This window comes from Pygoscelis adeliae, unplaced genomic scaffold (genome assembly GCF_000699105.1).
Source record: "Pygoscelis adeliae isolate BGI_AS28 unplaced genomic scaffold, ASM69910v1 Scaffold69, whole genome shotgun sequence".
Taxonomy (NCBI): Eukaryota; Metazoa; Chordata; class Aves; order Sphenisciformes; family Spheniscidae; genus Pygoscelis; species Pygoscelis adeliae.
This window is the reverse complement of record NW_008825619.1, coordinates 3,873,609-3,889,911: the sequence shown is the minus strand read 5'-3', so window position 1 is coordinate 3,889,911 and position 16,303 is coordinate 3,873,609. Positions and strand designations below refer to the sequence as shown.

Genomic DNA, 16,303 nt, shown 5'->3' with positions numbered 1-16,303 from the left:
GGTGAACATGATTCTGAAGGGTCAACCAAGTTCTGAATCCGCAACCACTTAGATCAATAGTTAGGGATCAGAAGGCTTAAGAGTCTCATTAACTACCTCACTATACAGTGCAAAGTTTGCTTTTATGGAACAGTTATGATAGATAAATAAATGCCACAGTGAGAAAATCTGTCAGCAGACACCGACTCCTCCAAACTGACAGTTGCATTAATAAGCAAGAAGATGAGTGAGAAAAATGCAGAGTATGGATCTGCTGTGCTCATGGACATACTTTTTGTCTTCTGTTGAATAACCATTTCAATTGCTACTGCATATTAATAACAACTGTGAAAACGTGAGAATGAGAACAACTAGAAATTGAGTTGAAAAGCATGCGCAAATAAATGTTTTACAATTAGTAGTAAAATATGTGTTTTTAAACACCATTAAGCACCTTGTGAAAGCCTGCTGTATGTAAAAATGGATTAGTTACAGTGAACACACAGGAAGATGAACATTTCTAGCATCAGAATCTGGAATGTTTTGGTGGTTTTAAACTCAGTTTGACTATGCCCCTTAAAAACTCTTCACTATGACAACTTATCCAGTTTGGATCGTGAATTCAGTCATCATCTTACAAGTCTGGTCCCAGGTGAATTTAAGATTACGTCAATGATTGCCTGTTACTCAAGGTTACTTAGTATCTGTGACATCTCCTGCCTTCTTGAAGCAGACCAGACCTACAAATGACCATCCAAGTAAGGTTTTGGTGCAGCAAAGTTTTGAAACTCAAGGTTGCCAATTGACTTCTGATAATCAGAGAAAGCAAATGCTGAAGAACTTCAAGTCAAAATTAAAAGCTAAGAAATTCCTGAGGACCTTCACGCTTGCAGTAGTGAATGCAAGCTGCATGAGAGATCTGTTTGCTTCTGTCTCAAGACAGCTTCATTGCAATAGGAGCAGAAAGAGTGGGAGAGATCCCAGACACCTCCACCGAAAAGTCTCTTCATAAATCACCACTTGGCACTATTCAAGCAGATAGATAATGACAGAATCATTCAGCTAGGTAGACATGGCTGGTGTACAAATCCTCTCCTAGAATCAGTTTGACTTTCAAAGCTGATTCTCACAGAACCCCATCTTTCTGAAAAAAGAATAAACCCACAAGCCATGATACTCAGGATAGTTAAAGCACAAAAAAACTGGTTCAAACTTCTCTCTGGCAGATAGGTTTTTACGAAAGGATAAATTACGTTTACAAAATTAAAAACTGCATTCCATTTTACTAACAAGAGTTATGCAGAAATTACCTGAATGGAAAGGAAACTGCTGTTTAGCTTCTCCTGTGTGAGCATCCCAAATTATTGTTGTCTGCATCCGAAGGAAGGGGGGAAGAAAAAGATTAGTGACTGTTCAGCTCAGAGAAAACAGAGAGCACCCTCACTGAGGAGCAATTCTAAAAGATGGACTGATAAAATTATTGACTGCAGAGAGCCTTGTGTGCTGAACAGCTGAAAAAACAGAAATAATTTCCAAATATTACAGAATAATAATCTAAGTGTAGATAACGAATTATCACGCCTACAGAGGAAGTAATGTAACTACTAAGAACGGGCATATTCTCTCTGAATAATGCTAGAAGACAGCACTACACATTTTTAATAAGCATTTTGTTACAGCTGTTTCAGTTATCTTCTCCAAAGAATACTTTTTCCCCTTTTCAAAGATGCAAGTTGAATTCTATTCCAAAACTACGTGATACTACATCTCTAACAGTTAAACCACCAAGTGAAATGCTTATCTAGCAGCAGAGTACATATCACTTCTTGCCACTGTCGTGGGACAGGCTAAAGTGTAATTTGCTTAATACAGGTTTAATCCATATTCACAGCACACGTAAGCAACTCCCCTGTAGAGCTCACTACCACCTTCTGAGTGAACTGTCAATTTATTGGAAGTATATGCTTCCAGAAAATAAATTAAGGATGCCTCATCTTGCTGATAACGGAACATCTAAAGAATCACTGCTGTTATTGGGAACATAAGTTTGCCAGAATAACGGAACTACCATTGGGAGGCAAGTGTAGCTGAACATAAGCCAGTATTAAAAGGAATAAAACTAAGTTTCCATTTTCACAAGTATGTGAAAATATAGGGATTCATCTAGCCTACAGATCAGATGTACAAGCCTGAGCTAGTTTCCCAAGACTCCCCTCTGTCAGCAGCTGGAGAGGAGCACTGTCAGTGCATCACACTGCAACACAGGCCATGCAACCCATCACTTGAAAGTGCCATTTTTCTCTCTGAATTTTACAAAGGAAACCAAAGATGGCATATGCATCTGATTTTTAGTCATCAAAAGTTAGGCAAGATGAATGCTGTGCACTTTCCAGTTTCAGTTTTAATGGATTTGTGCTCATCATCAGCAGTCATCTGTTCATTTTAATCTCTTATATGCACTCAGCTGAAACTACCATGTTTTGCTTGATTTGGAGTTCAGAACTACCATTTTTTTGCATATCTGCGTAGGAAGCCATACATATTTTATTCAAATACAAGTGTTTCAGATGACCTAAAAGGTCAAGTATCTTTAAGATCACTTCCTTCCTGGAAATAGTTAGTTGACAAAACTATAAATGTAAGTAGTGGAAGCAGTCCTTTCCTTAACTGAGAAACATTTGAGATGCAATTTTACACAGGGGGCAAGTGGAGTTGTTTTTTTTAAGTAAAATCTTTTACATAAAAATAGTACACATTTATGCGGCCTCAAAAACATAATCAACACACACTAAAACATATTATAGAAAAGTAAACTCCTCAGGATGGCTGGAGGAGAAGAAAATAATCTTATGGAATTCAGCAGCACAAGCTCACTGAGTCAGCACATTTATCTGTTAGAATGATGTATTTTTAAAACTCACTTTATCAACACCAGCACTTAAAATATAATTCCCCTTTTTGTTCCATTTCAGGGCAAATATTGGACCTTTATGTTGACCTAAGGTGCTTGCAAGGTTACCTGCAATAAAGAAAAGGTTAATATTACAATTTGTTTACAAATTAGCCAAATTACAGTTCACCGCCGTTCGATGCTTAAGAACAATAAATGTTGTTTGACTTACCATCTTCTGTCCATATCCTTGCAAAACCATCATACGAGCCTGTAGCCAATAGTGTTCCATCACTCTGTTAGGATATATATAAATGACAAAGGTCGATACTAGATGAAATCTGTTTCAACCAACCTTTTTCTTTTCTCTACTTTTTTTTTTAAGGTTTGTGCATCGTGATTTATGGGAAATCTGAGTCCACACATTGAGACAGATTATACTATGATTTAAACTAAAGGTTATTACTGCAGACAGCAAAGAGGAAATAAAACCCTCTGACATACTGTGAAATACTACGCTACACCATCAGATAATTTAATCAGAAGGATTAGAAAAAGAAGACAAGATATGGGATTCTTCCAGATAACAAACAGATACTACTTCTTAGACATAAAGAGCCTATAAAACATCAACAGATCATCTAAATCCTGACTAAATCCCAGTTCAGTGAAATTCAGGCACCTCTACTTGAAAGAAGGACCTGAACACCTAAGCCACCTACGCTCATGGTTAACACCTCGAATGCTATCTACCACAAAGAAGCTGCTTCCAGCTTGTCTGAACACAGATTCCCACACATGCTCAGAGGCACAGTACCACGATGGTACTGAGAAAAGTTGGATTCATGGGTCCCAATTAAGAGAAAAAAAGCACAGGAATCATAATCGGCAAATTACATGTATTCTGCTGGAGGGAGCCCTTCACCGAAGGGTATCTCCTATGCAGCCAACAATGCTAGAGTTACTGGGCCAGAATGAGACTAATTAAAAAGGAACTGCAACCTCCTGAGATGGCTACTGTTGGAGCTGGGCGCTTAGCCTTTAAACATTTCAGCACCTGGGTTAGGAGTGAGATTCACCCCATTTATCTCCAGATGTCCAGAAGTTAGGATTTAGTTTAAGAGAGTAAGCTAGTCTCCCTCTGTAACTAACAGCGTCACCCGTCTCTGGAGTGTAATTCATGATCCCATTTGCTTTAGACTGGGCCCAGACCAGCACAAAGGCACCTGTCTCTGTTTCTGCTGACTTAGAGGGAGACTAGATGACTAGTTTAGACGGTTAAATCTAAGGGAGATGAATCCTACCCTTGGTACCAAAGGACATGATCTGAATATGGCCTCTAGAAAGAACCTTTCTTACTATAAGATAAATCATATAAACCAGAGAAGAACCAATTTAGTATCACCAGGGTGAAAATTTCACAGTGAAATATGATTAATATTGTGGTTCTAAATAAACAATAAAGGCAGATGGCATTTCTAGCATCATGAATAGAAAATTAGGAAAAAGCACAAAATAATCCTTTAAAACATATGTCCACTCCAACCCTCCAAAAACAGTGAGTCAGAGCAGTTGTAGATTGTACTCAGATGTATGATGATGTAGGGGGAAAAATATCAAAACCTGAGCCAACTTCACTCTGATATACACTTATCTGGACCACCGATGAGAACAAAAGTGATAAGACCAAGCAGGGAAAAGGGGAGGAAAGCTAAGGGACGAGATGTACAGTTTATCCAAATTTGTTGGTGGTAATTCACATTCTTTGGAAAATTCAAAGTAAGTTGGAAGCACTTTGAGTGTTTAAATCAGGAACATTTCTTTACATTAAGTACTAGCATAATGCAAGTGAAGTATCAGTGACCAATGAAGTCTGGAAAGGTACGGAACTACTCAGGAAATACTAGAGGATGCCCTATTCATTTTGGACAACTTTTCTCATAACTGTTCTGCACCTTTGCTTGTTTTTCTCTTTTAATTACTCTTTTCCTACTCCTCAATTCAGGTTTTCCCAACTATTTTTCTTCACTGTGATATCCACAGGAAACAAGTAATGAACATTCTTGGGCTTTATCTTTATTTGCTTTGTTAACCTACCTGTGCTTTCTGTAATATTCATCAACTTCTTTCATTGTGTCAAATATACAGTACATAGGGGAAGCTGATTTGTGCAGTGGCCTTATCTTTTATGAAGCACCTAGCTCACCTGAAGGACAATAATATTGCAGTAAAGATTAAGCGAATCTTGGTCTCTGGCCAGCAGCTGAGACTGTATGTAACTGCTGAGAATCCTTTCTGGTACTTAATTTTTAAACTGTTTTCCTAAGAAAACAAGACTAATGTGATCACTCTGTACTAACATTAACAAAACGGACTGAATACAAGTCATCTCAGAATTGATTTAAGGTTCCTGCAAGGTTTTGTAAGTTCTTTTTACAATGCTTGGTGGCAGAAAGGAGACATGAAGCAGCCTTAATGCTACCCAAAGACGCCGCCCAGACACTGGGGATTCTTAACAATACCTGCCCTCTCTGCTTACTTCAGTCTTCTCTGTGCATGACCATAATATCTAAGATAGAAGGTTTTGCAGGATGAAAGCAAAAAGGATCAGGCAAGACAGTTCCACCCAGAAGGTGGGTAGGTAAAAAGAGAGAATGACTACATATGCTCCTACCAAGATGAAGATGATAATGTGAGCATGTTTGGCTATGCACAGAATAATTCAAATGGGAGAGGGTCTTGATAGCCCAACCTCGGAAAAAGCTTCGCTGGTGCTTGTATCTCCTCACATGCCAAAATAAAGTAATTATGAGATGCAAATACATTATTATTCAGGCTTCATTACAACATAGATTGCTTGTTTAATCTTCATTCTTAAAGTTAGCTAAGTTTATTTTTACCCATGCTCCTAAAATAGAGATATAAATACATCATTATTAAGCTTGAAGATGGCAACAGTCCTGGAAAATTATAGCACACAGGGGAAAGTTCAGCCTATTGTGAGTATTTGAAACAAGAGGTCAGTAGGTTAGGACAGAGCTTCTGGTCACCTCAGATATAAAAGATATGGAGCAGCAGCTGTAATTGCCTCTGAATTAAATTTAGACAGTTAAAAACCATACACAGTCTTAGAAGTTAGCTTACATTCCAGTCCAATGAAGTCACATCCTTATTGCTGGGGACATCGTGTCCTCCTTCTCTTATGCAGTGCCTCAAAACTAGTTGAGTGGAACCGCTGTTGCTGTTTTCATTGAGATTCCATATTCTGGCCGTTGAGTCTCCGGATCTATAAAAGCAATTGCGCAGAGATGCAAACTCTTGGTGTCAACCCAGCAAGCAAAGTAAAAACCTCTATTTCTGTTTTCATTGAGAGAACATCACAGCCTTCAAAATGTAATTTTTCTTTCCAATTCTGCCCTTCCTGCACTCCCCTATACTTTAAAAAAAATGTTAACACATATTTAAATTATACATATCATCTGAATCCACATCATCATTTGCTTTATTCAGAAAAGTTTTACCAAAAAGACATTTGCTTGCTCTCTACATTTTGCACTTGATACATAAAATTGAGATCACCGTAACTGAGATAGTCTGGGGTAACTCAACGTCACAAACACAACACCGTGGAGATCCAAATGAGGACAGAAACACGAAGGCTGTGCCTATGTGCCTCCTGTAAGAAGTGTGCACAGTCCCATTAGCTCCCAAGGGCTCGCCGAGTCCCTGGTGTTCCCCTGGAGTTGCAGTACGCTCTAAAAAAAAAAAATCACGGGACCTGCAGGGTCACCGCCTGCAGAGCTGCGGAGTGTCACCTTGGCAGCAGCCTCGGGGAAGGGGACCTCTAGCAGTGTGACAAAGGTGCTGTGGTGACGGCTCCCTGGTCCTGCCCGGGTTCCTCTGACAGCTACTGCAGGAGCAGGAGGTGAACTTAAGGCTGCCTTTACTTTGGCCATGGCCCTTTCATAAGGTACTTCTGTTCAGGACAGACCAGAACACAGCCTCTGACAGAAGCTGTTCGCAAAATAGCCTCTCAGCATTAAATCAAGCCACAGAACCTAAAGATTAGGAAAGTAGAAAGGTAGTTTAAATTCATTTTGTCTTGTCTACAGTGTCCTTTGCTGTCTGTAGCTTGGCTGCTTTAGCTCACATTGTCTGAAAAAGTGGCAAAATAACTATTGACATAATAGAGTATTTTTTCTTGGTGAGAGACAGCCAGCAAGACAGAGACTGCATCAGGTTTTTAATCTATTTTCTAGACCGAATATTTTCTAGGGAGATGTTTTTGTTGCAGACTGAAACCCTGATTTTGTCTAGAAAAGGTTATGAGGAGGAAGTGAAGAGTTTATCATAATCTGCCTGCAAAGAATACATTTATTTTCACTTTGTATAAATCTTTCTTCCAATGAAAAACATCTCTGAGGTCAGAAATCAATTTGCAACGGGGTGGAAGATATTACGCTTTCTAGTTTACAGGGATTTGTCTCTCGCTCCCCCCCCCTCCTTTTTTTAAAACAATCAATAACAACAACAACCAAAACAATCAAAGTACCCTGGATTGCTTGTTTTATCCAGAGGGTGATTTTCATTTACATGCAGTAAGTAGAATCTTGGAGCAGAATTAGGATCTCTCTTATATTTCCAAGAATTCATATAGTCAAGATGAAATTTCATTGCCGATATACCTGATGCTTTTCCTTTTTTAAAAGTAATGACTAAAACTTTCTTTCCTGTACACTAACAAGGAGAAAAAGTCTTTCTTTGAAGACCAAACACCTGAGATCCATTTTTGCTTTGATAAGCCATGTTTTACTGAAAAGGAAATCCATCACAAGAGAATATGAAATTTTCTTTTGGTCTACTAATAAAACATTTCAATTATTTATATGAAAAGTACCGGGCAAATTTTAAACACTTCACACGTCTTTGAGTGCAAATATTGACCAATCAAGTATCGAACTTGATTGATCTTTGTGCTTTATTTTACCAATAATTTAGCCAAATTTTACATGAACAACGGTTCAACTGTAAAAGCAAAAACCTCTCTGCCTGTATCAGTGGCTCTGAGCTCTGCTGGGTCATGGCATGCCTGGGGAATGCGCCCCCATCTCCTCTGAACCCTTCGTGTCAAGCTGAGATGTGATGGCTGGCCAGGGCTTTGCCAGCCTAACCACAAGCTACTGCTGTACAGCCATTCTTTAATTTTTGGCACAAATCTTTCACTTTAGTGATTAAGAAATAATTCCAATCAGGGTAATTTTTGCCACCATACAGAGCTGTGACTGTAATGTAACTCCTTATTTCTTCAGAGGTCTGGAAAACTGAAACACAATTTTGCACGTTGGCTAGAAAATTAACGAAGTTAATCACGAGGCTCAGAAGTTAAGAAACTTTTTTAGTTGTGATAATTTACAATAATGGGAACATAAGTCTTTCATAGGCTTGGGTTATTGGTTAACATGCTAAGTAGGAAATTCCTTCAGCGCTGGCTTCTCCACTATATAGGATTCCGGGCCAGTCCTGCCCTCATTGTAATAATCCAGTTTGTTATTGGACCCTGTGAATAAAGTACTCAGCCACTTGGCTATCAAACACAATATCCTATTTGCTAGTTCTAAAAGGGTTATGCTTTGTTTTTCAACAGTTTTATTTAGTCAGTTTTCTGGCGATGCTTAGGCAATCTTATTTTCCAGTATTTTAATTTTGTTTTTCCATTTTCTTCTTCCTAAGGCTACATAAGCTATTATGTGTCCCTGCAGAGAGGCTTTATAAGCCTACCAGTGTGTGGCAGGGGTATTTGTGTGTCTTCCCTTTTGTTGCTGGGGAAAAAAAAGAGTATTCTCTGCTCTGGAAAATATTCTGATTTCTGTTGAATGATTCAGTGAACCCTGCCTTATTAGAGGACCATAGTTCAAGCACAATTCAGAAAGATATTTAATCTCCTTAGCCCACAGAAGCATTTCTATCTGCATGATAAAGCAGCTCATTCCAACATGCAAGTCATGAACACTTGAGCACTAGGTATACTGTTCTGCATTACGGTAGAGTACTGCCAAATTTTAGGAACCCTTAGTTCTGACAGAATTTTATTTCATGCTCTCCAGCCCCAGTATAATCACGAATCAAGGTGGACAAATGTTTGTAGAATTTTATCTGTGGCATATAAAATCCCCATTCCGTAACTGTCAGCAGAGAGGTGAGAACAGCTGCAGTTGGGTGAAGAAGTTCGCAAGACAGTTGTTGAACCTTGGTATTTTTAATATTCAGCTCCAAGTCTTAGAATCACTGTTATTTTGATATGCAATATTGCTAATGTGTATTTAACACGTTTGGCTCAAACAGGTTAGACCTTCTATCATTTTATTTTAAAAGAGATTATTAAGAGCATAAAGGGAAGGAAACTCCTCCTTGTAACTTACATACCTAACTTTTCCGTAATAAAGCAGTTCTCTTAAAGTAAGCGCTTATGTTTCCTAGGCAGTAAGTAGAGGGAAGTGCCTCGGAGGTATCCAGAGGGACATGTCTGTCCCACTGATTCTACAACATTGCTCCCTGCATCTGGTTATTCAAATAGACCTCACCTAACAGCTGACCGCTTTGTGTTAATGGATTTGATCCAATGAGGAAACTGGCCCCAATGAAGTCACCTGCCACTGAATAAGCACTTACAGTTAGCAGAATTAACACCTGGCGCTGTCTGGGGAGGTGAAATCAACCCCCTCAACCTGGTAATTCAAAAGGATTATTCAGAAAGGTAATTCACAACGGATCCTAAACCACTGATACGAGGAACACAGTAACTGAAAGCATTATATAAAACCCAGAGATGATGACAGAAGATGGCCTAGAAACATCCTTTCTTGCTTCTGAGAGACACAGCCATAACTGAAAGATCTCCGACAACAGCTTTTATGGCCAATTATTTTGCTGACTAGGGAGAGCGAAGGTGCACGGAGCACTCTGCAAGAGACAAAGTCCCCCTGTGTGAAAGAGGCTGGTGTAGATCTGCAAAGATAAGCGAAGAAACCTACTCTTGGCTTTTGGGAATGAGGCCAGGTCCCTCTGCTTCATGGCTATGAGAATTACTTGAAGAGCATGGCTGGATGTAACAGGACAGAGCACGCCCTTGGAAGCAGCAGCTGAACGTGCAGACAGAGCATCCTAAATTCAACTAGCAAAGCTTTTGGGAGTTCAAGGCTCTGACAACCTTGACGTTCACAGGTATACTTCCACACTGGGAAATTCAAGCACATCTGGGAGCATTTTGGGTCACTGGACCATGATCACCTATGGTAGCAAACTGACAGGTTATTCCCTGGCCAGCCTCTGGCCTGTTTTAATCGGCACTCTTGCTCGGGGCCCTGACGTTCTCTCTGAATAACTCCTGGGCGTGGCTTGGTGGCTACAACGGCCCCGGGACAATTCCCAATGCGCAGTTTGTTGGGCAGCCAGGACAGTTTGCTAGCACAGATACTGGCCATTCTGTGCCAGTTGGCCTCAGTGCCTAGCAATATTCCCAGGCATGGTTAGTTTACTAATGTGGACATAGCTGTAAAGGGTTTCTGCACTACCCAGGGAACATAACCATCTGCAATCATTTAGATGTGTCATTTACATTTTACATAAAATTAAAACTTAGATATTGAAAGATATCTCATCGAAGAAATCAGTCTTTGAAGAGGAGGACAATTGGATTTTAAGAGCAAAATTGGAATTATGGCCGGGAATGGCCAAATCTTCACATTGCCAAGCACCTACTTTTTTTTTTTTTTTTTTACCTGTCCAAAACAATATATGCAATTATTTGTTTTGGAATGTTGATTTCCTTCATAAAGGGTAATTAATGCTCTTACATGGCTGTATGTATGTGCTTTACTGTACTATAATAATGCTTCAGTTCGTAACATCTAAGCATTCTTCTCATAAGCATCCGGTGACACTTATGCTTTTGATAGCCTTTACTGGTGTCTAGTCTTCTCCATCCTCCACTTTAAGGGTTATGGGTGTGGTGGAGGAGGAAGAGCAGCTGCAGAATGTATTTCTTCTGGCTATCTGATCAGAGAAATTCCTGTCTCCACTTGTGTTTTTTTTTTTTTAAATAGCCCTTTGCAAAGTCCAGAGAGTATATATTCCTGTGCTAGCCTTCGCACCCTAAAAAGTCATTGCAATTGAGTAGATGGGACATCAAATATCAAAATCCCTTTCTATCAGTGGGATACTCACTAAATCTGGAAACCAATGCTCTAGGTTTGGGTAATTCATTCTGCAGACAAATCCCCTTACACAGCTTGCTTCAGATTAGGTCGTGAACCTGCATTATTCTTTTAGTGCTTCGAAAATTACATCAGGTTGCTGTCTAAACTGCCGCTAATTGTTAGAAAAATTTGTTGCTTGTATAACAAGGCTTGAAAATACTTTGCCATGAATTGAGATTCGATTGTGCTAGGCACAATCTGTATAAACAGAACAAATGTGTTATTTCCCTTACTTAATAGTTAGGTTTTTATATGTATTTTGTAAGAAGACAATAGATGGGTACACTGAGGCAGGTGGGAAAACAGAAGAAAACTATGGACAGGGCAGCACAATATGGCTATTATAGAATCCAACAATCTGGTGTTTGCACATCAGACTAACTGCAGTTTTCTTTTTTTGAAGCATTACTTTGTAAAGAACAAACAACTGCAGCATATGTAGATTTCGGGGAATTTCTCCCCCTTGTTTAGTTGGTGCCGTAATACGTAGTTTACCTGTAGATGGTAGCTTGTACTATTATTATACCAGACATCTCAAACAGTTCTTTGTGCAATGGCATAATCAGACAATCAACTCTCTTCCTTCAGTTTAATTTTTCTCTGTGCATTCTATGCCATTTGTGTCATGTAAGCTTTGTCAGGCACCCACTGCTGCGTTACCTGAAGGCTAACTGCATCACATACTTTGTTTCTTATGAGCAGGATAAATCTGATCAAGATGCACATGAATCTAAATTATTTGCATTTTCATTGCATTGCCATTAGCCTGCATGAGACACAGCACCTGACTGTACTTTCTAGCCATGCGTGTATTTATGTGCTTCCAAAATCAGTAGCAAAGCTTATTAATAAAGACCTATTACACTGAAGGAAGGGATAGTGAGAGGGTACTCCTCTCTCTTAGACATCTGACTAATGGTTCTGATTATCATCCTCCAGGTTTACCCGAAGCTGCGTAAGGTATCACTGTCCCAGGGATCCACCTACCAGTGCTTAGCACCCTGCGGCGAAGTTAAACACCCACTGGTTCCTCCGTCACTGGAGTACATACTCTGGTTTATTAAACGGCCCACAGTTTACACTATGCACACTAGGCCTGTGAACCACAGATCCTAGGGAAGCAGTACAGTATGGCAAGCACTGGCAGAGAGGTGAGTCAGACGCCGGGAAGTAGCTACCAATGCTAAAGCCAACAGATGAGGTCTGAGCACCTATACTTAGGAGTCTTAACGCCCTGTGTAATGAGTTGAGAGATGTAGGTACCTGCAGAGGGACAGTGCACTTGAGTAGATGCCTAATGTCAGCTGTGCAGATATTCTCCAGAATAAAGCAGCATTCTTCACTTCACCTCAGGTGCCACCAGGTGTCTCTAACGAATAATTCTGTATGGTATCCTTTCTCTCCACCCATTTTCCTTTAGATAATAATGCGGCTGTGCTAACCTATCACCTGAAGACTGTTCTCCATATAATTCAAATAAATAACATACTGGATAAGTTTACTATTAAAAAGTATATTGTTTAGGATGACAGGGCTAAAGGACATCTATTGTATCAACAAATACAGTCCCTTCATTTGAATGATTCTAAATAAAGTACTTGCGAGCTGTTGATCTCAAGACAGCCCATGAAATTCCAATTAAGTTTGCCCCCACTATGGGAAAGCTCATCCAGATTTTATGAAACCTTCTCTAGATTTTCGTCTTTAATAAGAAACAACCATGAAAACCATGAATATTTAATGAGGTTAATTAAATTCTTCTTAGTTTTCGAAGTTTCCTTCACTATTAGGTCATGATTTAACATTTATGGATAGTCAAAGCATTTAGGCATACATGGAAAAGTTAGGGGAGTAGTACAGGAGTATGTTCGTTCAGTGTCATTTGACGTTGTTATACATACAAATTCCTATGTAGGCAGTAACATTTCATGAACATCACAGATTCTTTGCCTTCCCTTGATTCTCTTTTTTTTCCTTGAAAACATCTTCTCAGATTTGGGCCAGGATGATTAAGGAGTATCGTACGCTACAGTTCTTCCACTGTAAATTTTCATTTATTTATACATTAAATAAATACCTTTTAAGGCTCACTCAGCTGTATGCCAGGAAGAGGACAATCTGTGTGAAGTAACTCTTTTATGCTTGCCTGTTTTAACTGGTGACTGATTGTAATGATCAGGACTTCCCTTCTTAATAATAATCATTTGCTAGGGATAAGTAATACTGCCAAGCAATATTGCCTGAGACACTAGAAAACTGAGTGGGCAGAGGAACACAGTTAGCAGAAAATACAGCAAATGCATGGCATAGGAGTGTGACTGCTATTACTGCTCTTGTCTGTACCATGGCATCACGCAGGGACCCTATCACAAACCAGAAGACCCACTGAGCCTACGGAAAAAAGAGCTGAAAACCAACGTTTGTCATCCAAAACCCCTACATACAGCTTTTGCAAACTCTACTGCTATACCCATTTAAAATTAATAAACGAAGATACCTAGTGCCACAGATGCTAGAAGTACTACCAGGTCTGGGCATTCCAGAAACAAAGTATATTCAGAAGGATTTTGTTTTCTAAAAGTTTGTTGTCTGAAACTATTCTTTGGAAACTGCTGTCTTCACTCTCTTAGAGATCTTGTGCTGTTTATCCAACCTGATATTTCTTTCTGTTAATTACTTTTATTTTTCCTATTTATTCTGTCCCATTTGCACTTTGCACTTTCTTTGTTTTCATGTATTAAGTCAACAAAGATCTCATAAGACGACTATTCTGATGATCATGCGAGAAGTTGGAAATAAAATAAGGACTTTCCTCTTCCTTGTAATAAATGTGTTGATACTGTCAGGTAACTTTAAGTGATGAAGACCCGTTTCTCTCCTCTAACTTCTATCAGCTTTCCTCCACATCCCCAGTTAGACTTCTTAAATTTAGTCTTCATTTTAAGGTTTAACTTTAAGCATGAACAAACACAGATTCCAACAGTGTCTGTATATAGCTCCTGGGGGTATGTTTACATTAGCATTTTTGTTTGGATCAAAGCGCTTTTTGCAAGTCAATCTCCTGATTGTCCCACTTACCATGCTTTGGTTGTCATTGCTGAGCAGTCCTGGACTAGACTCCTTTTCAATGACAATAAACCAAAACATGCCCTCACGATCAACTCATCGGACAGAACTAGGTCCAGCCTGAAGCCCCCGCCCCGCAATACAAACAGTGGTGACATAAGGTCCTCACACACAAGTTTTGCTTTACAGATCTACTCCTCTTTGTGCTGCACCACGCCAATGCAGACATAGCCAAAGAGAACTCCGTTTTAGAGTCTCCATACTTTCAAAAAGAAAACATGGATGCCAAAGACTTTCCGAGACCCCAATGTGAACCGTTAACTAAGAGCAGTAGGAGTAGATTACATGAACTTCAAGTAGTCTGAGAATTATCCATAGTTATTTTAAAAACCTTTTAAAAAATTTATGTGTATTCAGGGCCACAGAGCGCACATCTTAAATGTGCAAATGCTTCACATTCTGCGTCACCTTATAATTGCTTAACTCCTACACAGGTACAGTACTGCTGAAAAAAACAGTTGCGGGCTGAAAAAACAGTGAGGAGAATACTCATTCATCTCTAGTATACACTCGCACTCTTGCATCTCTAAACACACTCTAATTGCAGCAGCTGGTTTCAGTCATGGTCTTACCCAGATGCTAGCAGGTCACTGACAGGGTTCCAGGCACAGATGAACACCTCTGACTCATGGCCCCGAAGGACTGTTGCTTTGTTAGGAGGAATTTCAACATCCCCGTCAATTTCCATTGGCTTTGAATGATTATCTGTAAGGAGATATATCAGAATAAGTAGTTTGCAAGATGCTGCTAGGTCTGCTTTAAAAACAAGCTGGCTACCCCTGGCCTAAAGCTTACAGCAACGTCTACGCTATAAATAATATTCTATGTTGTGTCACTGACCATATTACTCTATTTTCTTCCCTATGATGATTCAAATTTATAATATTTCCTCAAAATTTAGAGCTTTCCAAAATATTTTGTACAAATGCACGCAGCTTTTCTTCAAAAAACAGTCAGCATTTATTTCAGTATAGTTTTTTTTGAAGCTGGCTTCGTGACAAATGACTTACAGATCTATTAAAATAGCAGATTGTCACATTTCAGAAAAGCTTTATGCTGTTCTTTTAAAAAAGTAACATACAGCATATACATTTTCTTACACAGTGTCCTGTAAGTAATATGCGTGCTACTCACAGATGAAGAATATACCGAGTAAGGGCCTCGTTCCCTGAGCATGGCAGTGAAACGGTGAGTGATCACCTTCTCAAGGATATCATAATATATGCAAAGGTACCAACTGAGGCATAGATATACTTAACCTGCATACTGTAATTCTGGGGTTCTTTAGACTGCAGTCTAAGTAACTTTGTTTTTATAAAGCTCTTTTATGTCCTTAAGGAAAAAAAGTGAATTTAAAATGATGAATTTCTCTTAGTGGCAGCAATTCATTCCAATTTGCATCATGAACAATGTTTTCGCTCCAGATTTTCATTGCTGCAGTATAAATCTTCCTCATTCAGCTCAAACTACGCTTCCTGGCAGCAACGGAAGATTATTATCCTCTGCGAACAAGACACCAACCAAGGACAGGTAACACACTGAAAGCGCAGACAGCAGATGTTACACACAGAAGTGTGGCCCATTTCGCAGAAAGCACATCCAAGAGCAGACAGCTGGCAGGCTGGGGGAAAGGCAGCCTCGTGTTATCTAATCAATGTCTTGGCCAGCTGATCCGCTCTCATTGATCAAAATCCAAGTTCTCGTTCTGGGTTAAGTCTTTTAGTTAGTCATTCTTTAATCACATATGGAGATCCATAGGTTTGCGAGTGCAATAATTATGCTCCTTTATTGCCACATGTTTATGGCATTTAAAATCAGCCATCTGTCCTGATACTCAAGCTCTGCTGAGCTATTGCCCATCAACTGGCAAAACAGACTGTGACGTTGCACAGCTGCCATCGGAAGGAAGATCTCCAGATTTCTACCCTTACCCAGGCTTTCCAATACCGCGCTTTGCTCTGCCTAATTTATGCTGAGTCACGCAAGTAGCACTTCTCATTGCCTATTTGGTTAGGTACCCTACTAACTATGTTTGTGCCATATCTACGCCATA

At 39.5% G+C, this 16,303-nt stretch overlaps 1 protein-coding gene across 1 annotated transcript in view; it reads right to left on the bottom strand.

Moving 5' to 3' along the window:
- Window positions 1–16,303, bottom strand: part of TBL1X (transducin (beta)-like 1X-linked) — a 57,788-nt gene that overhangs the window by 15,040 nt on the left and 26,445 nt on the right. The window contains exons 4-8 of the mRNA XM_009333388.1: window positions 14,823–14,955; window positions 6,014–6,155; window positions 3,102–3,165; window positions 2,901–2,998; window positions 1,290–1,350 (exon numbers count right to left, since the gene is read on the bottom strand). Of these exons, the coding sequence (XP_009331663.1) occupies window positions 1,290–1,350; window positions 2,901–2,998; window positions 3,102–3,165; window positions 6,014–6,155; window positions 14,823–14,955 (498 nt within the window). The remainder of the gene's footprint in view (window positions 1–1,289; window positions 1,351–2,900; window positions 2,999–3,101; window positions 3,166–6,013; window positions 6,156–14,822; window positions 14,956–16,303) is intronic.